This window comes from Eumetopias jubatus, unplaced genomic scaffold (genome assembly GCF_037043125.1).
Source record: "Eumetopias jubatus isolate StellerSeaLion01/CBP00866 unplaced genomic scaffold, mEumJub1_p1.0 scaffold_8, whole genome shotgun sequence".
Taxonomy (NCBI): Eukaryota; Metazoa; Chordata; class Mammalia; order Carnivora; family Otariidae; genus Eumetopias; species Eumetopias jubatus.
Genome location: NW_028274814.1, coordinates 115,630,528 through 115,657,985, shown reverse-complemented (window position 1 = coordinate 115,657,985; position 27,458 = coordinate 115,630,528). Strand labels below are relative to the sequence as shown.

Sequence of the window (27,458 nt, the reverse complement as noted above, 5' to 3'; positions counted from 1 at the left end):
TAAAATGTGGGAGAAGTAGTGTTCTGGAACTTACGGGGCTACTTCACAAGAAGCCTTGAGCTTTACAGTTTCTACCTACACCTTTTGGAGACACTCCCTCTAGAAACCCAGCTGCCATGCTGTGAGTAACGCAAGCATATTGGAGAGACCATGTGTCAATGCTCAAATCAACAGCCCCAGCTGAGTCTCCTGCCAAGAGCCAGCATCAACAGTCAGCATCCCCGGCCCAAGCACTAGACGGAGGAGTGAAGAAGCCATCTTAAAAGTGAAGCCCTCCAGCCCCAGGCACCACAACTGACGTCATATGGATCAGAGACAAACCACACAGCTGAATCCTTCCTGAATTCCTAGCCCACACAATCAAATGGTTGTTTGAATCTGCCAAATTTGAGGGCACTTTGTTATCCAACAATAGATTTTTTTTATTAAAAAAAGAAATAACCATAGAACATCACCACTCACAAAAGTGCCTCTCCCCCAACATTTATAAAGATGACAGATACTCATAGTCCAAGATCTGTCCTATGTCCAATGAACTACTCTTCCCAGATGAGGAAGACAAGTTAGGTGATTTTGAGTGAGTACCCTGAATCAATCTTACTACTAAAATTGCAGATCAAGAAAATTACCTAAAATGTATCCAATGCAAAAGCCACAGCATACATTTGGATTATACAAGGTCACAGAATTATGCTATTGGGCAAATTATACATATTTCACTTAGTCACCCAACGGGTAAGAAAACAATTTACAATTGACCCTTGAACAACATTGGTTTGAACTACGTGGATCCACTTACAAAGGTTTTTTTTTTTTTTTCAGTAAACACAGTACAGTACTATAAACGTATCTTCTCTATGTTACGGTTTTCTCTTTTTTTCTTTGTTCTTTTCTCCATCATTTTATCATGAAAACTTTCAAACACATAAGAAAGTGAAAAGAACTCTCAAACACCAAACACCCACCACCTAGATTCTACGGCAGTTAACAGTTTGCTATGTTTGCTTTCTCACATATCCGTCCGTCCTTCCACCCACCAATTAAAATAAGTTGCAGACATCAGTACACTTCAACCCTAAATGCTTCAGCATGCATATCAATAACTAGAATTCAATGTTTATTTAAGGTACTTTTTGTTCTTGAAGTAAATCTTGAGGTAAAATAACATGCACAAATCTCGAGGATACTAGTAGATGAGTTGTGGCAAATGTATACATTCATTTAACCCAAACCCCTATCAAAATATAGAACATTTCCTTCACCCCTCAGAGTTCCCTAATGCTTCTTTCTAGCCAATTCCTGCTCTACCCATCCTGTATTAGTTCCCTAGGACTACTGTAACAAATTATTAGAAACTGATTGCTTAATACAACAAAAATTTATTCTGTCACAGTTCTAGAGGCTAGAAGTCCAAAATCAAGGTGTTAACAGTGCCATGCTCTCTCTGAAGGCTCTAGGGAAGAATCTGTTCCATTTCTTTCTTCTAGCTTCGGGTGTTGCTGGCAAGTCTTTGGTGTTCCTTGACTTACAGTTCCCTATGAATTTCTCAATAACACCTTCTTTTCTCTAACTGACCTGACTATAAGAATATGGTGTACAGTATATAATACATAAAACATACAAAATACGTATTAACTATGTGATTGGTAAGGCTTCCAGTCAACAGTAGGCTAACAGTCGGTAAGTTCTGGGGGAGTCAAAAGTTATTTTTGGATTTCTGACTATGCACAGGGTCAGCATCACTAACCCCCATGTTGTTTAAGGGTGAACCGTATTACTCTATTTAAAAACGTGGCTGGGACTTAAAACAGAAATTAAATGCACACTTCTATCATAAAAATAAAAAGATCCAACTGCTAAGCAATGATTACATGCAATACTAGGAATTTCTGGAAATTATTCTCAGACGCTACGAGAATGAAAAACACTCAACTGCAAATGGGCCTTTTCCTTTAGAACATCCTTTTGTTTGTACAAAGAAGTTCTATTATGAAAACAAAAGCGCCTTGAAATGGGCAGGCCTTTTTTACCCCCATCAGTATGGATATCGCTTTTCCCCAACAATAGTCATTTCAGACCCTGCAAGTGAGAGGCTTCTGTGAAAAGAGCCTGCTCGTTTCACCCCCTCCTACCCCTCCCTCTCCCCATGTCTTCCTCAAGTCATGTTTGGCTCTTCAGACAAAGTACAGAACCACTAAGTGGCCCCAAGGATGGGGAGGAGGGGTAACACAGAGAGAACAAATTTGGGTAGCAAATGCTTTAGAGCATCAATTTTTCACATAAACTATTACCTTGTAGCATGTCTAATCATATTCTGCCACTCACATCTCTCATGATATGAATTCACATTCACCACTGGCATGCCATTTGTAAAAATCAACAAAAGAAAATAAGTTCTCAAGAAAACACCCTACAAGCTAGAGGCATAACAATGTGAAAATGGCAAAATGCTTTCAACATAAAATACCACCTTCCAGAATTATAAGCACATATTTGTTTGAAAAATAATTCATTATCAATTACAACAATAAAACCATCACAAAAGGAACCAAAGGTCAACATTTACATCACTAGAAGCTATATGGGTACATATGGCATTTTTCAAAAGAGAACTCCAGAATTTAATTAGAGAAAATATATCAACCTCTGATCAAAGTACTTAATGAAAGACTAACAATTTCCTTCACACAGAAACCATTCCTGCAGCAGCAGTAAAGCATTAAGTCAGCATAAGACATGTCTAAAAACACATGCATCTATATTCCTACAGGGCATTACATTTCTGAAACTGCTTCAAAGGACAAGTAGCTGGTAACACCATCAAAAGTAAACACAGTGACATTTTGGTTATATGGCTCTATCAATAAAATGAAAGTTAAACAGGAATTTAAGAAATGCAGCAGAGGACATAAATCATGCTCTTTTCATTTCAATGAGAACATTAGCAGCTCTGTGTCTTCCAGCCTCAGGAGCCATTACTTATATGTGAAATGTAAAAGAAAAGGAATGTGTTTAGGTTAATAATGAAAGCAAGTTTGGCTAAATGTCAAGCCACATCTTACTAAGTTTCTTGCACCTTCTGTATTACCAAGAAAGTTAAAACCTGTTCAGTGGTCTTCTCCAATGTCAAAGCACCACTGATGGGGGAAATGAATATATTTCAACTTTACCTCCTCAAATCACTAAGGTGGCCCGACATGTTCAGGCAGACAGGAGCCTGTCAGCAAGGGTACCGAGGACTGACTTTTCCCACCTCAAATGGCCCTGACTCAGAAAAAGGCCTGCTATTAAAACACAGGTACATAAAAGGGATCTACAGTATATAGGAATTTAATTGTCTTTTCCTCAGAGTCCCAAATATGGAAAAAAATTTAATGACTTTAAACATCAAATTATTTCATTCAATCAAGTAATTTTTTCAGTTTCAAGAACCTCTGTGATTACCTGCATCAATGTGTCCGCTGATGTAGCTCCTCAAAAAAATAATTACTGATGCCTCCTGTGGGGCAGGCACTGTCCTAGGTGCCACGGATACAGGCAGAAGCAACCAGTTACTACTCCTCAATGAGCTCACAGTCTAAGGATGGGTAACTCACTGGTCAAGTAAAAGCAAACCCAATCAAGTGCAGGGGACAGACTAAGATGGTGTTAAAAGCTACGGAGGAGAGGAAGCAGATACGATACGGGTATGACAGAAAGTGATTTGGGAGGGGTCTAATTTGGACTGACTGGGTAGGCCTTGCTCAAGAGGCCTGACCCCTAAATTATCAGAAGGAGCTGATTATTACAGCACAACTAGGAGTGGGGCACACCAGATATAGGGACAGCTGAACAAAGGCCTCAGCAGGAACTAACCTGGCCACCAGGAGGCCAGGAGGGCCAGAGCACACGCAGTGAGGAGGGAAAACAGTCAACGTGACTGGAGCCACAGGAGCTTCCCATCACAAGGGCCTCGTGGGCCCGGTAAGTTCTGACTTCATTTCAGTGCAATGGGAAGCCACTGGAGGAAGGTTTGCAAAGAGGAATAACATAATCTGCTTTGTGTTTTTTAAAAGAGGGTTCTGGCTGCTGTGTGGACAATGGGTTGTAGGAGTATGTGTGGAGGCTACTGTAATAATCCTGGCAAGGGAAGGAGTTAAGTAGACAGATCTGAGGAATATTTTAGGTTAGCTAATGGGACAGACACTGGGGATGAGGGTTGGTGCAGCAAAAGATGAAAGCAAGGATGATCCCTAGGCTTTCAGCTAGAACCATGGGAAATCAATATTTCTGCCTGGGTTGGCTCCCTCACTTCTTCTCCAGTTGGGACAGCTGGAATTAGAACCTGACCTTCTACTTCCTAATCCAGAAGTCTTTTAATTAAAAGTATTAAACTGAGATTTCCAGATTAAACAATCTCCAGTTTTTCTATTTTGCTATTACTAATTATTCACACAACTCCAAATAATTTCAAGAGTGCATTAAAAAATCAAAAGCATGCACAAGCGTACAGGTGATAGAATTTCATAGAACACATACACACATTAAAAACATGTTAAAACTGGGGCACCTGGGTGGCTCAGTCGTTAAGTGTCTGCCTTTGACTCAGGTCATGATCCCAGGGTCCTGGGATCAAGCCCCGCATCAGGCTCCCTGCTCCGCGGGAAGCCTGCTTCTCCCTCTCCCACTCCCCCTGCTTGTGTTCCCTCTCTCGCTGTGTCTCTCTCTATCAAATAAATAAATAAAATCTTTAAAAAATAAAATAAAAATAAAATAAAAACATGTTAAAATTATCCCAGTAAGGTCATATTTAAGTTAATGGTATCAATGTGAGTGTCCTGGTTGACAATGTATTAAGATATTTTCATTGTGGGGGAGGGGAGCTGAGTGAAAGGTACCTGAGAACTCTCTGTACTACTGCAACTTCTCGTCTTAAATGATTTCAAAGTAAAAAGTTACTTAAAAAAAAAAATCTTGTCCAAGGACACGAAACCAGTGGGAAACAGCCACTATCTGAGCCTAGATCAACTGATTTCTCATTCTTTCTAGCATATCACAATTTTTACTCACATCTTCTTTAAATTAAAAGGATCTTAAGAAAGAAAAAAAAAACACAATACTTGATTGGCCCATTTTCTTTCTGGCACCTGTTGTTTTTGTTTACTTTCTAAAGAGAAATTGCCTTTTTGCCTCTTTTGAGGGTAGTAGGCATCTGTGGTTGTGTTCACTTCTGCCCTCAAGAACACAGTCAGCATGCAGTCAGCAACTTTAGAGCCAAAATCTGCATTTGGCCGTTCTGGGAGTCTATAGTAGGTGTGAAACTCTGTTCTAAAAACAATTAAAATGTCTATTTTATGTCTGTTTTCATTTCCCAAGTGAATTGAAAAAAATAACATAAGTGATTTAAACCACTTGTGAACTGAATCAGAATGGATTACCAAAGCTGAACGGCCCAGGGCTGGCAGAGCAGTGCCCTTGGGAGGGTGGTTCCATCTCCTGTATCCAGGGCCACTGCTCTCTCAAGAACTATTAACAATGCCCAATGACCAACGGCTGTGTCCCCATCCACAGGCTCACCACAGCACCTATAAGGTGCATTGCATTTGCCTGCAAAGAGTTACAGGGCGTCTGTTTGCTTGTTTTGTAGGGAGTAGAGGAAGGACCGGAGGAATGAAGATACAGATTACGGGTGGTGGCACACTGTGAACAAGGCTCAGAAGCCTGGAGGCAAGAAGACCCTGAAAAGCATCAAAGACCACGTTGAGCTATTTCCCTCTCACAAGGGAAATTGGGAGGCTTGAGCTTCATGCCATGCAGAGTCATAGTCAGATACTACCTGGGACATGGGATTGTCAGTTTCTCCCCAAAGCCTATCACTATCAGGCCTAACAGCACCAACCTGAAGCCAACTTTCTTAAGTTAAAATGAGAAGCAGAGTGGAAGTCTGTATCTCAGCTAAAATCTGGGGAAATCTGGAAGGTATGGGGCAGCTGAAGTCAGCCCCAGAAGATGGCAGATGGAGTGATGTTCTCTCTCCCTGGGCCAGCTTCCTCACATTCAAGGCTCGCTCCCCTACCCTCTCAAGCCCAAACCAATGCCTAGACATCAAGATCATCCATCAGCTCATCTCTCTCTTACCTCTCTCTCCCCTTTTCTAAACAAATTAATTCTTCATTTGAGCCAAACAACCTATTTGCTGTCTTTCCCCTCACAGAACCCACTCATTCAAGGACCTGCTTTGTTAAAGGGCAGGTACATGATTCAGAAAACAAAATGACACTGACAACATTACTAAAGGCAGGAGGAGGAGCTAGATTTATTGAGGGAAAAGTCATTCCATTTGCAACATTAAGGGTTTAATGTTCCAGCAAAGTATCTTAGGAAGATATCTGGGAGGAAGTACTCAGTATCTACTCTGTATGGACTGGCTTCTTCCCTAGTAATCACGACTACCTTATGACCCAGAGTCACCCTACAAGCATTCGCTACTTTACCCCTCCTCCCCACTGAGATCACTCCTTCATACGGCATGCTCTGGTGAAACTCCACGCACTGGTATTTCTCTGCAGGCCGCTGTTAAATGTTCAGAAGTTCACATGCATGTCACCCCTCTCTTGCCATAAAGACTACAAACTCCTTGAAGGACAAGGGCTCCACCTTCTATTTCTGATGCAATCACTTTGATGCCTTTTACAGTCCACAGCACTCTGTGAACACTCAAAATGTATTGTTAACAAATGAGAAACCTCATACAGCCACATTTCTGAATAACAGACAGAAATAGCACAATGGCTATCTCGGGGAATGGGAAGAAATTTCTTACCCTTACTTGGCATTACCTGTCAGGAGGTTTGAGTTTCAGGGGTAAATGATTTCCTTCAAAGGAGGTGAAAACAAAGACAAGATAGGGGGTTGTACAAAGTACACAAAATACCTAATGGATGAGAACAAAAACCAAATGCTCATGACAGCAAACCTTGCTTAACTCTTTTTGTGGTTAGTACTCAAATGCTAACATTATCTCATCACCCCAATACTTAAACGTTTTGAGACTAAACCATGAGTGAGTATATGGGATAAGCTGAAATTAGATCCTCGTGTGAGTGTGCAGAGTACAAAGGAGTTTTATCTGTTTGGTTTACCTAATTCTTTTTCCCTTTAGTACAATTTTAGAAATGAAAGAAAAGGTTCAATGGCCCTAGTATGACAAATCTCTTCTGGCAAAATTTAATTCAAAAGAAATTGCAGAGATAATAACATACTTTCACAGGAAAAGTTTGCCCTGAAGAAAGGCCTCTCCACTTTGGACTCTCAAAACAATTTTAGAACTAAGCATTAGCTTTAATCCAGCACTCTGGTAAGCACCAGGAAAAGAAAGGTAAACAAAACTGATTCCTGCCATGCAAAGTTATTTTCCAGCCTTTCTAACTCTTTATACAAAGTGTGGGGTAGACCTTCTCTGGAAAGGCCCAGAAAATAAAGTTTTTGGACTTTCTGAGCCGTAAAGTCTCTATCGCAACTACTGAACTCTGACCATATAGCATGAAAGCAGACACAGACAACACATAAACAAATAAGCATGGCTGTGTTCCAATAAAACTTTATTTATTGACGGGAAAATTTGAATCTCACATAATTTTCACATGTTATGAAATATTCTTGATTTTGGCCTTGTTTTTGTTCCAACCCTTAAACAGGTAAATTCTTAGCTCATGGGCCACACAAGAACAGGTAATGGACCCGATATGGGCCACAGGGACTTGGCCAGTTTGCCAACCCCCTGCTTTATACCAAAGGCAAGGTGGCAGAGAAAGGCCAAAATTAGCTTGGAAACTTCAACTTGCTTCTAAAAGGAGAAGACTGTTGGGGAAGGAAAGAGGAAAGGAAGAGAAGGTGAACAGAGGAGGAAGAAGGGATGCCCATGAGAAATCAGGCTACTGCAGCCTGAGGCAAGAGAAACCCCAGCAAAAGTGGTCAAAGCCTGAGCGATGTGGAGGAAGGGTGAAAAAAAGAAGCAGAAGGCCAAGGTTCGTTCTTTTTTTTTTTTTTTTTTTTAATTTGAGATAGAGAGAGAGCACAAGTGGGGAGGAGGGTCAGAGAGAGAGGGAGAAGCAGACTCTCTGCTGAGCGGGGAGCCCGATGCAGGGCTTGATTCCAGGACCCTGGGACCATGACCTGAGCCGAAGGCAGATGCTTAACCGACTGAGCCACCCAGGCGCCCCAGAAGGCCAAGTTTCTAGGGAATCTGTGGGAAATGAAGGTGCCAAAGGGAAGTCAGCTAGCCAGTAGTCCAGGGGAGGGGCTGTAGATTAAACTGTAAGAAAGCTGAACATCATAAAAATGCTGATTAATGCAGGAGCCCAGAATTTTAAGAACCAAGGCAACTGTGTGTACAAAATTATTCTCTTAGCGGCAAGAGCAATTCTGTTGTTACAAGTCTGTTGGGGTATGTGCCTTTTGGAGAGGGTGATTTTCATTTTGCTTTTATTTTATGCAGTGTTCCTAGGAATATCAGTTCAAAGGGGCCAATCGTGAAAGCCTTAAATCTAAAGTCCTAGAATTTCTCTTATCTTTAAAATGATTTGGCCCTGGGTTCTGACTGCTGTACCCACTCCCACACCGAACCTGTACCTCCATGAGCAGGATTTTCACCAGCGAGGAGGTAAGGAACACCCTCCCATGTGAGATGTCATTATCACAATAGTTAAAAATAATGCTGAAAAAGTGGTTTGATAACCAGACAGGTTAAGAATTGCACTTTTTTGTTTTGTTTTGTTTTTAAAGATTTTATTTATTTATTTGACACACAGAGAGAGATAGCAAGAGAGAGAGAGGGAGAGAGCACAAGCAGAGGGACCGGCAGGCAGAGGGAGAGGGAGAAGCAGGCTTCCCACAGAGCAGGGAGCCCGATGTGGGGCTCGATCCCAGGACCCTGGGATCATGACCTGAGCTGAAGGCAGCGGTTTAACCAACTGAGCCACCCAGGCGCCCCAAGAATTGCACTCTGTTTTAAGTTTGGTGAAATGAATGGGTAAAGACTGGCACCCAGGAAATGTTAAATAGCAACCCCTAAGAAATGCCAAAGAATCACTTTCATGGAGGAGCAAGAATCAAAGAGTTATTATCTGCTGACTATCCAGGAAAGCTGACAAATAAAGTAAAAAAAAAAAAAAAGCAGTAATAGTGTTATGGGCTGAACTGTGCCTCCCCAAAACTCCTGTGTTCAAGCCCTGATCCCCAATACCTAGGTATGCAACTGTATTTGGAGTCTATAAAGAAGTAATTAACTTAAAATAAGGCCATTATTAGGCTGGCCCTAATCCAGTATGACTGGTACCCTTATAAGAGGAGGCTATTAGGACACACGGAGAAACACCAGGGATGCACGCACACAGAGGGAAGACCACGAGGCACGAGGCAGCACGAGGGCCGCCATCTGAGACAATGGGGCCTCAGAAGAAACCAAACGTGCTGACAACTTGATGTCGGACTTCCAGCCTCTGGGAGTATGAGAAAGTAAATTTTGGTTGTTTAAGCCACCTAGTCTGGATATTTTATTATGACGACCCGAGCAGACCAATATAAACAGTTATGATGCTTGGACATTAAGAGGAAGGTGAGGGGAACAAATAAGGCCACCAGAGATTCATCCACTCAACCAACATGTATTGTAGATGTCTGGCAATGTGCTAGGTTCTGAGTCTACAAGGATGAAAAGCTAAGTTCTTGCCTTCAGTGAATTCAGTCTACTTGAGGACAAAATTCTAACATAGTATGAATGTGCCATAAGAGAAATAGTCCCCTGGTGCTTTGGAAACACAGAAGAGGGGTTTCTCAGCCAGCCATGAAAGGGGTGCACAAAGCTTCAAGAAAGACATGATGTGATGTCTGGGCTAAGTGCTTTCAAAAAACCAAATCAAAGACACCAAAAAAAACCACCACTTTCTTCCGATTATTTGACTAGGACTGTATTTTTGAACTGGAAAAAATAAATATCATTGAAGAAGAGGATGTTTGCTGTGAGCGATGTGAGGTTTTCTTCTGGCCATGCTGCGTTAAGGCAGAGGACTGAAGCGCAGCTATCTTTCTGAGCCAGAGAGAGCGATTTAGCAGCAGCTCACACTGCAGTGGTCATCCAGCCAGGGTGCCGTCGGGCTCTGCCCTCCGAGAACAGTGCCAGTGAGAAGAGAAGAATTTAAGAGAACTCCAGAGAAGACAAGTAGAGAAGAGGCAAGCAGAAGTAAGAAGCTGAGAAACAGGAGATGGAGGGGCAGGAGGCAAAACAGGACCAGGGAAGGGGGCAACGTCAAGAATGAAAAGGAGTAGCCCCCCACGTCACATGCTGCCAAGACAGCAGGTGGCAACCCAAAAAATGCCACTGGACTTAACCAAAGGCCATTGATGGCCTCTGGGAAAACAGCTTGTTGAGAAGTGGATCACTGTGTTCAGCTGGGAGGACATTCATGAAAACCCAAGGAAATAAAAGGTGCTTGAGTCACCTTCTGGGATCGGGAAGAGGGGGAGAGTCAGACGACAGAGAGGCAGTGGCAGCGATAATGGTGGGGGGCTCTCATTCTGTTCTTCCGATTTCTGGGAGCTGCGTGAACACAGAGTGGGAAGGACAGAAGTGATGCAAAGGAGAAAAATGGCATTTATTTATTTTTATTATTGTTTTAGAGAGAGAAAGCGTGAGCGGGGAGAGCAGGGAGAGAAAGAGAGAGAAGCAGATACCCTGCTGAGCACAGAGACGGTCCTGGGGCTCCCTCTCACCACCCTGAGATCATGATCTGAGCCAAAACCAAGAGTCAGACACTTAACCGAAAAAAAATGGCATTTACTGACTACATGAAAAATATCACCAACATTCACACAGCCCTTTATGTTTTAGAGAGTCATCCATATATCCTCTCATTTAACCTCAACAACTACTCTTAGAGAAGAGCAGAGGCAGCTGTTTTACCCATGAAGAAATTAAAATCTAGAGGAAAGATAACCAAAATAATCTACCTGAACATCACATGGCAGATAAAGGTAGAAGCAGGACTTCATCCTGAGCCGTGACCCAGTACCTCCAAATGCTTACCCAGCACTTTCACAGAATGAAGCACGCGTGGCTCTGGGCTGGGTCTCAGCTTCCTCATATGACTCATGGGCATAAGAACAGCCTATACCTCACACTGTTAAGAAACATAAAGCACTTCAAGGGGCTGGCTCACCATAAGTGCTCAATAAATGTGAATCACTATTAGCTTACATTCAAGGAGCGTAACATGTACGCCAACCATACACACTGGGTATCCATTCTCGCTGCCTATGAATAGCTGTCCAAACCAGAAATCTAGGTATCAGGCTAGAATCCTCTGTCTCCCTAGGCCACTGCTCAATCAGGCAATGAGTCTAAGCCCATGCTTTTCAACCTTCATGTCATCATTAACGCCTTAAACCTTTTCAGACAGGTTTTCCTTAACTGCATCCCTCCCATGAAATTTTAATAGCATGGATAACTGCTTATCTGTTTATGTACTGTGGCCCTTTTGAATCCTAATATCTGAGATTTTTTTACACCATCCCCCACAACAAGTTTTTGCCCCCTTGGGACCATATCCCCTGCAGGCAGAACACGTCTAATAACCCTTCCTCCTAAATCTCTCTAAATCCATTCCCCTCTTCTCTATCCTCAAGGCCAATGCCTTTTCTTCACAGTTTTTCATCTAGATTGTTCCAACAGCTTCCTCACTGGGCTCCCTGCCCGTATTTCTGCCCGCTTTCCATCCATACACCACTGGAGTAGGCTTTCTAAATGCAAGTCTGTTCATGTCGATCCCTTTCTCCAATGCCATCAGTTGTGCTCCATCACAGATTGGACCTGTACACTGCATTCAGGGCCCCTGCTGAGCAGTCCTGGGCCTGAGCCCCCAGCCTCGGCTGCCACCACCCCACCCGACCCCACCCCCAGGCACTAGGTGCACACAACGTACAGCCATTGCCTCCGTGGCCTGGCACTTTGTTACCTCTGCCTAGGATGCCCTTCCCCTCTGCCTTCCTAGTGAACTCCTACTTACCCTTCAACACTCAGACATAACGTATGGTATGCGCATTCTCTAAAGCCTTCCCCAATTCCATCTTACTGCAGGCTGGGTGAAGCCGCTCTGTCCCTTTCACATACCTCTCTGTCACATCTCTTCAGTTACCTCTAATGATAATAATGACAACCAACATTCACTGAATGTTTAATAGATGCCAGGCTCTATTCTAAGCACTTTACATGTATCATCTCATTTATTTGGAGCAACTTGAGGGCCGGTATTATACTTTATTAATTTCCGTACCCAAATCCCAGCAAACAGTAGAAATTCAATAAATGCTTGATGAAATAATACAGGAAGCAAAGTTTTGGATTTCTCATATCTGCTCTTTCCCCTGACTTACACAGCCCCTCCTACAACGGTTTATGGTCTTTACTCTGGTAATAAGAAGAAGGATGAGATATGATTAGTCCACCAAAGATTTTAACAGTTTCTTTGAAATACACTCCATGATTTAGTGGGAAAAAAAAAAAAGTCATTAGAACTGTCTTTCCAAGTGCAAGGGGGAAAAAAATCTAATCTACTATCCAGAACACTCACATATTTACAAATCTAGTCAATTTGAGGGATATAAATAGATCTTAAAATGCCACAGGCAAAGGCTTAATCACCTATAGTGGAACAGCTTGGGAAAAACAAAGAAAAGATTTAGAAACATAATATTTAAAAGCATACAAACAGAAGACTTAGAAAAAAAATAAGGTTATATAATAACCTAGTGAAACACTTTGAAATAGAATACTAATACAAAGATAAACAGAAAAATACTTTAAACAGAATGAAAAAATTCCTTAGTTCCTTAAGAGTAACTGGAGAAGGTCATTTAAGTCCAATCCACCCCACCCCTACCCCCTGCTAACTGAAATGAAACGAGGGGCTAGCCTTAATAATTTGAAAAGACTACTTCAAGTTGATTCAGAAAGTTTTACTCTCAAAAGAAAATGTGTGTGTATTTATTATATATATGTATTTTATATTTTTTTTACACACACACATATAACCTTCTGAATTTTATCCTTTATTCGACATTACATGAGAAATTCCAGATTTAAGAGTTGGTATCAAGTAAATAATAACTTTCTGGAAACGACCGGAGTTCAGAAAAAAGAGAGCTTCTAAAACAATGTCCTAGGGTTTCCAAATACTGCATTTCACTCCTCATTTATTATAAACTGTGTTATCTCTGGGCAATGAGATTATGGGTGACTTCCATTTTTTTGGTATCTTTCTAGAGCCTTTCCTTTTTAAGAACAAATATGTGCTGCTTTTATATTTGGGGGGGGGAAAGAGCTGTTTTCACTTTTTAAAACATATGTTTTGTTAAACTAGTAAGAACATTTGTTATTAATTTACATGTCACTTTCATGTATGGCAGCTAAGTTTCCATCTACAATAACAAATATATATACTTTAAGTCACTACATCTGATAAGTGCCATAAGGCCTAAGATAATTGGACATACTTCCCAAGTAAATGTGAGGTCTCTACATCTCTTCAAATCTGGGCTCTGGGACAGCTTAACCAAAGAATACAGTGAGAGTTAACACTATACCAGTGTCTGGGCCCAGGCCTTAAGAAACTGGCAGCTTCTACTTCCTGTGTCTTGAAACTCAGCCACCATACTGTAAGGAAACCCCAGCCACCTGCAGAAAGGCCTATGTGGAGAGGAACCAACAAGCAGCACCAATTTACCAGAAATATGAGTGACACATCTGGGAAGTGGCTCCTCCAGCCCCAGTTAAGCCACTCCGACCCACACCAGGTAGAGCAGAAATGAGTTGCCCCCTTCAGAGCCCTGCCCAAATTGCACATTCATGTAAAAATAAATGACTGTTATCTTTAAGCCAAGTTTTGGAGTAGCTTGTTACACAGTAACAGATAACTAGAATAACATATGATATTTTCTTTGCCTCTACCTTTCCCCAATTATAATTTAAACTCCTTGAGGGTCTGAGTCCATCTTTACGTTCATCTTCATAGTCCTGCCTTCATTCACTCTATAAGCGTGTGAGGACTGATCAGTATCTAGCACCATGCTAGCTAGGTGCTGGAGGTACAGAGGCAAAAACAGTCTCTGCCTTAGAGATGATCACAGTCTATTTTCAGAGAGACAGATAAACAAACAAACAAGAATAGACAATGACAACCATAATTCTCACAGCTTTGGCAGAATAGCCAGCAATGGTGGACAGTCAATAAATATTGGCTAAATAAATGAATGAATGAATCAGGTTCTCAGAACTACTTTGGGAATTATATACTGTCATCCTTTTACAGATGAGGTGTACCAATTAGCGATGTATTACTTCTGAGCTCTACATTCACCCTCTCTGCCCTGCTTTGTGACACTGGGGCTGGCCCCTGTGAACATTTCTCCTTTGCCAGATGGTGCAGTGTTCGTTTTCATCAAAAGAGGGCACTGGAAGGACACTGAAAGGCCAGAGCAGAGGAAGGGGCTTATTACTGGATTCCGGATGCTTTATCCCCTCTAAAGCGCACTGCCAGTGGCATTTGGGAAACCCAAAGGTGCTTACTCTCCAGGGAATTTCCCTGCCACTCAGCAGACTGCTAAGGACCAACTCTGGTCCACCCACATGCTCTACCAGGATTCTCAACCCAGTGGGCTGTTCCTACAGACCAGCTCCAGCCTGTACCCTCTGGCAAGGTCACTGGCCACCAGCAGTCACTTCATCTCCAAAGAGGACTGAAACTCAGTCTTGGGGGTGGGGAGGAGCCTCTTATAAGCTCTTAGTGCCCTTACGCTGTACTCTCTCTCCTTCAGCCCTAGAAAAAGTAGACCTCTTCACCACTTCAGTAGTTAACCATAATGAACCTTTTACTAGTTAATAATAATTCTTTATATTAAATTTTCCTTGTTCACATTACTGTGTGGTTTTTGTCTCCTGAATGGATCCTGACTGGCACACGAAGGAATAAAAGGGCTCAAATACGAGGGGCCCGAAAAAGGACAATTGCCCACAGCACCATCAAAGGGCTGATTCGGAATAAAAAGAAATTGAAAGGGAAGAAATAAAGACTCGACAAACAAAAACTGCCACGTCAATCTCATTCAGAATCTTTATTTTGCCTAATCACATTTCTTAGAAAATATTTTTTATCTTCTTCGGTGTTTTTTTAACCTCCCATTTGGTAAACTATTTTTAAAAAATACAATGAAAATGTTGGCTACATGTGAGACGCAAGGGGAGAAAGGGTCAGCAAATACAGAAGCTATAGCGAGCCCAGGTCAGGTGCTCTGAGACATGTGACACTGATCAGAACCAAGGACTGGTATTAAGGACACGGAAGAGCCTCTCAATAGCACAGACTGGAGGACCAGATTGTTGGCGTTCAAATCTCAGCTCTGCTACTACCAAGTTATGTGACCTTGCGTAGTTCGTCTAATACCTTCATTTGTAAAATGCAAATGACAGTAATAGTGTTCACCTCAGAGTTCTATGAGGATAAAGTGAGTTTATGTACGTAAAGCCCTGAGGCCAGAACCCAACCCAAATTCTCTTTCTAACCACTTCTTGACTTCAGTATTCTCAATCTGGTTTTTTCCCCAATATCTTCTGATTTTGGAAAGGTTTCAGATGACCTATCTTGCTCTAAAAACTGCTCTCCTCTAATTTTCCTACCACCTCTGGCCTTCGACCTGGGCCTTGCTGTGAGAAGATGTGGAACATTCTCCTTCCTTAAAGGGCTATCATTTTTTTCCAGGCCCACAAGCGTGGAACCTGTTCAATATAAAAAGAATGGGTATGATATAGTATAGCGGCCATCTCTTAATCAGCTTTCACCTCTTCCTTTTAAATCTGTCCCCTCCCCGCTCCGGGTGACTCTGGTGTCCTAAAGGAAGGGCTCATGACTCAACCTAGGCCAGTCAGATGCTGAATCTTGAAAGAAGGCACAGTGGAAGAACTCAGCTGGAGATGGTCATCAATGGCCAGAGATCCCCAGAGTTGCTTCATTCCTGCCTCACTGAGCCCTGACATTTTAGCAATTCCTTCAAGGTTGTGAACCGCCCAGTATACGTTAGAGAAAATCCTATTTTTGCTTATGTTAGCAAGAAGTCTACTGCTTGAACCAAAGAGCCCACACACACGCTGTTAGACCGACTTACATCTTTGAGTTTCCTCACCTGTACAGTGGGGGTCTCTGAGGTCCCTTCCACCTCTAACCTTCTACAGTTCTAACAACAGAGCAGGTCCCAGCTGATGTGCTCTGCTGGCTCTGCAAATCTCCATAACCACTTGGTCATTACCACTCAGCACCCATACACCTTATACACAAATGGTGGGATTCAGAGATGCTTTAAAGGTCATATATTTAGGTTATGAAACCACAAAGCTCTCCTTTGCCACTTACTACATCTCAGCAGTATTATTTTGGTAACAGCGTCACCACCCTCTCTGCTATGGTGCTGAGCATAAATAGAACATGAACATTTCCAGGAATTGTCAACTTGGCACTTCTTACAAGGAGTTAAGATTTCTTTTATAACATTAACAAAAATAAAGCCTAGGACTAAACTTCTTTTAGAGGTCACATTTCCTTCTCAATTAAAATTTACTGTTTGGAAAAATACAATGTACCCTTTTTTTCCTCTGGGGAAAAAGTCCTCCAAAGAATCATATACATACACTCCTTGCTGTTCAAACTGAGGAACAAGTATAAACACAGCTGCCTATTAAAATCAAGCAAAGGCAAACATTCCTGCAGCTAGCTACAACAACAGCCTACAAGTTTGAACTACACCCATAAAAAGAGAAAGCTACCTTGCTAATCGTATGGTTAAACTCTTGAGGTTGTGCCACCAGAAGAGCTGGTTATTAGAACTGATGGCTTTAAGCTTTCAATAGCAAGATTTAAGAGCTACAAAAGTGGAACCTGATTCCAGTATCAGGAGAGCCAATGCACGATCTCCTAATCACAGCCAAGAAGATTTAGTCTTTTTCTACTCTCAAGGTAGCAAGTTGGGATAGGAGCAACCCAAGGGCTCTCTGTTCCTTGACCCCATATGGCCTCACATTAGACCTTGCCCCCAAAAAAGAATTAAAAAAAAGATGGGGGAGAGAGAGATACCAACTATGACTTAAGTCTTCTTTTTTTTTTTTTTTTTTTGACAGAGAGAGAGACAGCGAGAGAGGGAACACAAGCAGGGTAAGTGTGAGAGGTAGAAGCAGGCTTCCCGCCGGGCAGGGAGCCCGATCATGACTTAGTCTTCTGACAATAGGCTGGAAAGAGAAAGAGAAGTTTGTGGGGCTGCATGTCTGGGAATGACTGGAGTAGGGGAGGGAAGATGACTGGGGGCTGGTAAATGATGGATTCCGGAGCAGCCACTTGTCAGAAGTAGGAGGGAGAGAAAAGCACATCTTGAAAACGTGTTTTCATAGGCTAAGAATTAGCGGGCTTTGAAGGACCTGGATTCCAAATTTGGCTCTACTCGGTTGAATGAGTGACCTGAACAAGTGAATGAACATCTCTGTGCCTCCATTTTCTCATCTGTGCAGTAACAGTAATAAGACCACCTGTCTCACTGAGTTAGTGCCACAATTAAGTGAATTAATAAATGCAAAGGACCTGGACCAGTACCTGGCACAAAGTAAAGCCACCAGTAAATATTATGATAGTTATTTTATTGGCTAAGCCATTCCCAGTCTTCCCAACTTTGTCTCTCTTCTCTCATCCATCCTCAAGCCATCTTCAGCTCACTTTGCAACTGAGGGCCAGCATCCAACTCATTCTCCACTGGCAGGTTCTGTCTCCATTTGGACAACTCGATCTACAGAGCACAAAGTATTCCGGATGGTTTGTAACTACCTAACAATGTGAATAGGCAATGAAAATAATTCCCCCAAATCCAAATTTATCTGCTAACTCAAAACACTCCAGTCAATGTGGTTCTGTGTACATTGAACCCGTGTATCCCCACAGAGCTCTAATGGATTTTAGTACTGGTAGCAAATCACACCTGTGTGGGGTCTGGGATTCTGGAACATTCTTGAGCAATAACGTTCAAGAAACTCAAGAAATTTAAAACACTGTGATTACGGAATCAAAACAAAACTACATATCTTTCTGTATCCATTCCTACCACCTTTCCACTTCACCTCACCAGAAAACAAGAACAACTCTTCAAGCAAGTACATAACTTTGGGAAGCTCATACTTGGGGAGCAACAAGTGACAAAGGAGCCACACGCCTACTCAGTTGGTCAGATTTCAAGGTTCTCAACCCTGGCTGCACCTTAAAATAACTTCATGAGGCGTTCATGCACGTTCCTGCACTTGCACGTGTGCACATGCGTGTGTATGTGTGTTTATAAGTGTGTGTGTATGTGTGTCTTAATACCACTGCCCAAATCACACCTCCACAGATTTTGGCATGAATTGGCCTATGTCGAAGTCTAGGGATCAGTAGTTTTTTTAAAGCCAGGTTTGAGAAAGACTAAGCGAAATGAACCACAAGAGTCAATAGGGTGATTGATGTAGCCAAGTGGCCCATACATCCACAGGAGGGAGAAAAAAGCACAGTGAGAATTTCTAAGAGAAAAGAACATTAAATCCATTTTTAAAAGTGAAATGGAGGCATCCCTGCTGGGGAGAGGCCTGTCACATGGTTTGCTATTCCTAGAAAGAGCTACAATTAGCTGCCAACAGATGCATTATTTCATCAGTCCCATAAATACTCGATAAAAGTCTTCTGCTCTTCCTTTATGTCAACCTTGCAGAAGCAGGGGGGGAAATCTTCTGATAAAATGCAGTACTAAACTATAAAAATTTCCTTTTAAATGATAAAATTAGCATTAATAAAAATAAAAAATTTTAGCAAAATCTTATCCCAGTATACCTCTAAAAGCCCTTGGAAATTTTCCTCTTAAAACAAACAAAAGCATTAGTACAATTGTTTAAAAGCTCATTTCAATTATTAATGCTACAGCATAATATAATTCCATTTCAGACCCAGTGGGAAGTCAAGATTGCATAGCAGAAAAAAATCCTAAATCAAGATTGGGAAGCCTGGATTCTAGTTTGGCAATAAATTACATCAACTAACTATGTAATCATGGGCAAGTTGACTTAATCTCCATATGCCTCAGCTTTTTCACAGAAAAATTAGATGATCTGTGAGTCCCTCGTGGCCTAAAATTCTGGGATACCAGAATATGTCTCCATCTTGCTGACTCCGAACATGTTTATAATTTAGAAAATGTAAAATTAAGTCATTCCGGCAATTCTACTAATAAATTTAACCAATTCCCAGCCACTATGCATAATCTGAAGGAGCAAAACAATAAAGGACCTTGAATTTGGCACCATTTTCTATCTGAACTGGAGCTGGAGGCTTCCTTCCCCAACTATGCAACCAGGGGACGGCTCCTGCCCCAAACTCCTGGCTTTCTAAACGAGAAAATGCATGAAATGCATCTTTACAATTTTTGCCACATCTTCATGCCATTATTTTCCTAGTATATTTCTTTATGTGATCATTTTTACTTAAATAAAAGCAATGTCTTTTTAAAAGTAGCTTCATAAATAGAAAACAGTTTTACTTGCCATAAATGGAAGGAAACCATTAAACTAATGCAAGGGAAAGAAGGGAACACAACTCAATTCTAGCTAAATACTGTTGTCCACCGAAGGCATGAGACATAAAGAGCTTCTTCTCTTTGTTAAAAAGAAAAACTGGCAAGTGTCAAGAGAGATGATGGGGCGTCTGGGTGGCTCAGTCAGTTAAGCAGCTGCCTTTGGCTCAGGTCATAATCCTAGGGTCCTAGGATCGAGCCCCACATCGGGCTCCCTGCTCGGTGGGAAGCCTGCTTCTCCCTCTCCCTCTGCCTGCCTCTCTGCCTACTCGTTCTCTCTCTGTATCTCTCTGCCAAATAAATAAATAAAATTAAAAAAAAAAAAGTGTCAAGAGAGATGCTACAGCAAAGGGAGGATTTCACCTGGATGTCATCAGGATTGAAACAGAAAGAAAAAGGAAATGACTCTCTCACTGTGATTCACTCCCATATCTGCATTTCATCTAAAATCATTCTGAGAGCCACCCAAGATCATGGCTGTGCACACATCTCACAATTTGGGAAGCCCAACAATGAATGGTCAAGACTGGGCCTTTGCTGACGTGCGGCGTGACTCAGCTCTCCGCGAGGAAGGTTCTTATCCCAGACGGGCCTGGGCTCTAGCCACACTGTCACTGAGGGCTCCCACCAGAGGGCCTGTGTTTCCGTGGTCCCCTCTATCTGAAACGGTCCTCCTCCAAGTACCCACTCTGTTGCAGAATTCAGGTCTCTGCTCCACGTCCTCATGGCAGAGAGGCTTTCTCTGACCACCCTGTACAATGTGCGAAGCCCTTCCTCACCACCAGACACTCTTCACAGTGCTAGTATTCACCCATTCGCTTCTGTCTATTCCCATCAGACTACAGCATATGGTGAGCTCTAAAAGAGCTGGGGCTTTGTTTCCCATAACATCCTAGTACCTGATGTCAATACTCAATATTTCCTCAATGAATAAATAAATCCCCTGAACTGATCTGGAGGTCTTTCACATGTCTTTACTTCCTAGTGCCTGGTATCTAGTTGGTCCTCAGGCTGCGTATGATAATCACACTGGGGCTCTCTGCAGACTCTGCCCTTACCACAGGGAAGGGTCTTACCGTGGATGCTGACCCACCACTCCCTCTTGAGTACACAGGATGCCACAAAGTGAACTCTACCCAGCCACAGCAGAAGTGCCTGGAGAGACCACAAGCTAGATGAACTGAGATCAACACCGAACTTATTATACGCAGAGTAGGGCCAATTCATGGTATGACTGGAGAATCCCAGGTTAGAAATCTCTCCAGTAAACCTATTAACAATTCCTAAGGTTTTTGCCATTATTGCTCATAACTTCAGATGCATCCAAGTATACATCTGAGAGCCAGAGTAGATCTTGAGATAGTAGCTGATGTGCCTCTGCATGGTCACACAAGGCCAGCTCCAAGAGGAACAGGCTGAGCCCTGGAGCCCTTGGATAGAAGGAAAAACAGACCAGCCCTGTATCCTGCACCAGTGAGGGCAGCCAATGTCAGGGCATAGGGTCCGTGGTGAGGACCGGCTGAAGCTGAGGCAAAGTTGAAGCAAACAGCCTCAGGAGGCTAGAGTGTTCAGGCATCTGATGCTAACATATGAGGCACTGAGCTGTGTTCCAAGACATCAGTCCTTCATCCTTGCCAGTGGCTAAGAGGACGTAAAGCCAGAATCTAGCCTACAGAGAAGGGGGGGAGAAAAAAACTCCCAAGCCTAACGTAAGACTGGAATTAAAGGCAAAGCTGCCAGGCTGACTGGTAAGTGAGAATCATAGCAGAGACCCAGTCCCACAAACAGGGCCAGCACGGTGGAACAGGGAGTCCTGGGGCCCAGGAGTCACTCGCACCATGACTTAGGCTAAGTCCCACCAGCTGGTGGCACTAGGGCTGCCATAAACCTCTTTTCCAGACCCAGATTAGCTCAGGCACTAGGGAGAGCCTGTCAGCAGACAGGGCCCATGAGCAGTAGAAAGCCAAGCAGGTAGGCACATGCTGCCTACACCCAGACTCAGCACTGTTCTCATCTCCTAAAAGACCGGACAGGAGCCCACAGACGATTGCCAGCTGATCTATTGTCTATTATGCGTCCTTGGCCAGCGACGGACACACTGTGAAGTGTCCCTTCGGCAGTGCCAAGCTGGATTAAGTAATTTTATTGCCAGAATTTCTCTTCTAAAATATAAGAGTCCTCACAGGGTGAGAAAAACACAAAATCAATTATGCATTAACATCTTAGACTTTTTTTAAAAAAAACATAAATAGGAAGACCCATCAGCTAGGTAGGCTCTGAAAGAACCAAAGGTTTAAGGTGTTTTTTTATTTTTGGGGATTTGTTGGGGGTGGAGTTTAAGAGACCAGAGAAGGTTAAGATACAACTGGATTCTTCTCTAATAAAAAGCAACTAAGTAGGATCTTTCACCAAATAGGGCCTGTAGAGGCAACTCGAAATTTACAAGTGAAACACAGAAATTAAACAAGCAAAGAGGAAACCAGGATTCTCTGAGAAGCCCAAAACAAGAACACTTTTTAATAAAATTAAATCAGCTCATTCTTGGAGAAGTTTTGGCCTTTTGACCAAAGAGAAAGCCATTCCTGCCCATTGGTTCTCAGACCTCCCAAGAGGAGACCACCAATCTACACAAATTAATTAATAATGACAATGAAAATGAGCAAAAGATCAGACAAGGTTAACATACACATAATACATAAGCACCACATCTTCCTACAGTTTAGTTCCTCAAAATTCAAAAATGCCTTTGTAAAAATTTAAATGGTCTTTTTAAAAGTTCATTAAAATTATTCTTACAACAATGGAGAAGCACGGGTTCCTGGGAAAGAGACCTCTGCATCCATCTGCATTTTTTACAGAAATATTAAATTGAAGGCATCTCAACTCTGACACTCCAGGATTTTCCAAAAAAAAAAAAAAAAACTTAGGTTTTCAATTAATTAACTCCCAGTGAATTTTAGAATTAAAATATCACCATCAACTTAATTAAATACTGAAAGTTTAAGGTCCCAAATAAGAGAAGGCTGTTAAAATACATCATTTCCCAAATAAATAATTAATTAATTTAAATTAAGTCTATCATTTCCTCCATCCCCTATTCTCTCACACACATTATATTTTTTATTTGTATCTTTATATATCTTGCTAAAACTTATGGTATTGCAGATTTTCCATAAGGGGATTTTAAAAGTGATTTTTATGAAAGAGAAAACTACAAAGTGAAGAAGCGAATGATAAACTTCAAATTCAGGATTTACCAGTAAGTAGGGGTTGGGGCTGAGGTAGGCCTGAGAAGAAACACCCAGGGTCCTCAAAGGCAATGGTAATATATTTTTTTAAAACTGAGTGATGGGGAGACAGATGTTCACTGCACCATTATTCTCTATACCTTACTTGTATTTTATAATCTTACTTAAAATGCTCAATAATTAACAAAACTTACTTTAAAACTAAGTTTATGTTATTATCATTGCAGAAGGTATATAGAAACATATGTAAATCAAACTCACTCTTCAAAACATTTTTCAATAGCCGTGTTACTCGGACAAAAAGTAAAACAAGAGTACTTAAAATTTGTACAGTAGCTAACCTATCCTTCCATTTGAACACTTCCACAGAACTAACAAATTAATATTTTTCATGCAGACACACTCAATTTTTCCTCACATTATACTGTTTCATTCTGCTTACTTTAAAAAACAAACTAGTTTTCCCTCAACTTCCATGTAACTTTCACCATTTGGTAAAAAACATCATAATTTTTTCTTGTTCTCTAAATAAAACAAAAAATTAAAATGGGGTCACACCCCTATGAACAACATACAACAGGACTAGTTACATCACCCAAAATGATTATAAAATTAAATGAAATATTTTGGTAGTAACGGGGTTTCAGTTCACTTGTTTTGTTGTTTCCAACTATCTGGTGCCAAGAGGAATCTCTAAGTCAAATACCAGGAAAAGACACTGGATACCCTAATACTTCTCTTAATGTGTCCCCCAGTCTATGTTATTTATTCTGCTTTCAGTAAAGTGGTAGAAATGTCTTAGATACTTTAGTTTGGATTTGTTCACACACCTGAAGTATTTAATTTTGTAAGGACACTCGAACTTGAAAATTCCTGGGGCCCGGAAAGGATGGCTATTTTCAGTATTTCAAAAAGCCTAAAACACATTTACCTGTAATTTGGACATGCTAGAAAATGAAAATGTGTTTGCTTTTTTCCCCTGGGATTTAACCAAGCTTTCCTAAGTTAAGTGGTTACCTCACGCAGAGCAGATATTCAGACATATGTCATTAATAAAAATAGGATTCATCATGATTAGTTAGTAACTGTGGTCTGAAAAATCATTCAAAATATGCAGTCCATGAAAAAGAAAACCCCAAAACAAAAACAAAATATGAGGTCCATGGGGCAAAAATAATAAAATTGGTCTTTTACTACTGGCATTTGTTTTTTAACCAGTTTTGTTGGTATTTTTAAAACTGCAACAACAAAGTCTGAGGACCACTGTCCTAGAGGAGTTCTAACTATCACTGCTTTCAAAATCTCCGGAGAATGTTGATTTCCTAACTGTTCCAAAATTTGCAAAGTCAACTTTCAATTTTTTATTTTTTTATTTTCTTGTTTAATTAATTAATTTTATTTTATTTATAGATTTTTTTTTTCAAGCAATTCAGTTCTCTGCTCCCCCAGCTTTGTAAAACAGTAAAAGTCATGGAGTTGTTAAGAGGGAAAATGTTTCACATCACATCTTCCTCCTGCTACAAGCCAGGCTTGTAACACTGGGACTGTTTCTCTTCTCCATAGCTTCTAACTTTCTTTAAAATCAAAATGCGACCCTCCCCAAACTACTATTCTTATAACAGTAAATGCTCTGGGTGTCTGAACAAAGCCAAACTAAAAAAGACCGACTTTCAATCAATAACCTTTAAAAACTTACTTAACCAGCTTTCGAAATAATCCCCTTGGCCATGCAGGATAGCCTAGGGAACAGGTGCAAGGCGTGCCTTCCTAGAGGCTGTCTCCTCCTTCATGAAGCTGACCTTTTCCAGCAGCTCTGGCACCCCACAAATCAGTTATCAGTAAGCCTAAAGCCTGCTTTCCCATCTGCACTTTCCAAATGGCTCCCCATGCCAAGCGCTGAGATATGACCTGGCTCTCAGATGAGAACATGCCTCCCAGGTGACTCGCCAAGTTTCCCTGGAAGCATTTTCTAAATGTATTCTCTGACCTCCCTCCTCACCCTCTCGATCATGGCTCATTCTTCCTTCCCTACACTTCCTAATTCCACCTCCTCATCCTGCGCCTCCAACACCCTGTGCCTTCAGTCCAAACTCCTTACCCACCCCCAGCCTAAAACCCCAACTTCACATCCAAAGGACACAGTTTCGACAATTTTGCACCTGGTTTGCAGTGATCTTTTTGAGGCCTACCTGCAGGCTGCTCAATTATGGCTTCTTCCCTTGCCTTCTCCAGCTTCTCCCTAACCCAGGGAAATTCCTGCAAGGAATCTAGGAATGCATCAAATGCTTTAGGACCTCTGGAAGGTAGGATATCCAGCAGCAGCATTGTTTTCCGGAGGCCTGTGGCTTGAGCTTTGATTTCTTGAACATGGTTTTCTGTCAGGACCCCTTCCTGGTAAAGATACTGAAGAACCAGTCCCTCCACCAGTACCTCCGCACCCAGCTCCAGGCGAAGGGAGCGAAGCACTTGCTTGTCTCTAGCCTCCATTTCTCCCTGGGAGAAGACAAAATAGTAGCTCAGATTACAGGGAGCTCACCAACCACTAAAGACAGTGTCCTACATGCGGTGCAAGCTCCTTAAGGTCAGGTACAACTTGGAACCTTAGCAGAGTGCCAGGCCATGGTGTTTGGTACACAGCTGTTAAGCCAAAGCAAAGTAATTTTGAATGTTTCCGAACATAATGAACGACGCTGAATACGAATCATCTTTTCTATTTTTGCTTTCCGCACAATGGAATCCTAGCTCCATTCCTTGCTTGATAAAGAGGTTTGGAAAAAACTGGGCCATGGACCCTGCTTAAAAAGCAACTTTGATCTGAAAATTACAGAGCAGCTTTTCATTTTAACATACTTAAAAAGAAACAGTGGCTTTATTTTAACATAGCCTTCATCAGATATACCCCAATACCAGGGAAATTGCCAATAAAGCATGCAGGGTGCCCGTCTGACCATGGGCATTTGCTGAACCTGCATAGCAATGGGAGTGGGCCCAGAAACCGGTAGGTACCACTAAGTTAAGGTTCTTTTCCCCTAAGAAAAAAGCCCTATACACTATCATCTCCAAGAAAAATATTTATTGTGTGTGACTCTACAATAAACCTTATATATGGTCACAGACTCCAGCCCAGCCCTCTAAGAATCCCGAAACTCTATCACAACACTGCCCAGATCACACATGTATGGAACATTTAGTGGGGATTTTTTTTTTCTTTACAAGGAAAAAATGTCCACACGCCAGCCCTGGTCAGTAGCCACGCACGATTTTAAGGCCTGTTTTCAAGACCACTGCCCGAGTTTGAGGGCGCTTGTGCGGAGGATATGACGGTAAAGAAGCGGCGGGGAGTGCGGGGGAGGCGGCAGATGGGGCTTCCAGGCCCCCACGGAAAGTACAACCGGCCGGCGACCCGACCCCACTCCTTCGAGCAGCCCTCGGGGAAGTCCGGGAGGTGGCAGGTGAGGGGAAGGGTGTGCACTTTTGGCTGCCAACGCCCATTTGGAGCTTTTTATTCCCTGCCTCGCCAGCTGAAGTCCTGTTGTGTTACGAACAGGAAGAACTAGGAGGAATTTTCGGGGCAATCTGACAAGGTAAAAAGTGGGTGCTGGGAATGATCCTCAGAGCAGACTGAAGGGGTAGCGGCCCCCGGCATCCCCACCGCCACCCCAACCCGGGCCCGGCTCGGAAATGCCGCGAACAAATTAGGGGGGGGCGGGGAGCCACGCAGGGCCCAGGCCACAGACTCCACCTTGCGGGGCCTTTGAGAAAAAATGGATACGGGGTTTCTGATTTCCTGTTACTTACGTCTGCAAACACGTATATTAAAAAAAAAAAAAGAAAGAAAGAAAGAAACCGCAACCGGAATCCAGACTGTTAGGGAACCTGTACCATAAGCACCATCTTTGTTGAAGGCGAAAGCCCTGAACAGGAAGTGTTGTCTCCATCTTTCTTAAGGGCAAACACAGGAAGTGCTGTAGCCATCATTATTGGGGGGAGGGGACAAGTGTCGGACTGAAGCCTTTTCCGCCATGTTTGCTGTGGGTAAACAATAAAGCGGCCTGGAGATGGAAAAGAGCATCACTTAGGGTGTTACCTAAGGAAAGTAGTATTTTAACACAGGAACTCCACAGTCTTGCACACAACTGACATAATAGATGGTTAGGTCTCAAAAGTCACCTTATCAGCGTAGCATTCCATGACCACTATTTAAAATTGCAACATTCATCTCCTGCACTCCCCATCCCTTTTCCAACTTCGTTTTTATCTGTAGCATGTACACCATCTTATTAAAACTTTTACTTAATTATCTATCTTTTGTTTCCCTCCACTAAAATGCAGCGTCGTTTATATCTTATATCACAAGAGTTCCTGCCCACAAAGAGATTATACGTCAGTAAATTATTCAGTTACAGCAACCAGCTAGCTACTCTGGAAAGAAAAGGATTGGTCACGGGGAATTGGGGATATTCACAATCATTAGAAAGGCTGGAAGAGGCCTGGGCATCCGAGAATGACTCCCTAGACAACACTGCCTAACTGACCACAATCGGGAAATCCTAT

At 42.1% G+C, this 27,458-nt stretch overlaps 1 protein-coding gene across 1 annotated transcript in view; it reads right to left on the bottom strand.

Moving 5' to 3' along the window:
- The window catches only part of CRADD (CARD and death domain containing adaptor protein), a 169,136-nt gene extending 142,305 nt beyond the window's left edge, over nt 1-26,831 (bottom strand). The window contains exons 1-2 of the mRNA XM_028105523.2: nt 26,703-26,831; nt 25,094-25,397 (exon numbers count right to left, since the gene is read on the bottom strand). Coding sequence (XP_027961324.1) covers nt 25,094-25,391 — 298 coding nt within the window. The 5' untranslated portion in view covers nt 25,392-25,397; nt 26,703-26,831. The remainder of the gene's footprint in view (nt 1-25,093; nt 25,398-26,702) is intronic.
- Between the last annotated feature and the right edge of the window lie 627 nt (nt 26,832-27,458).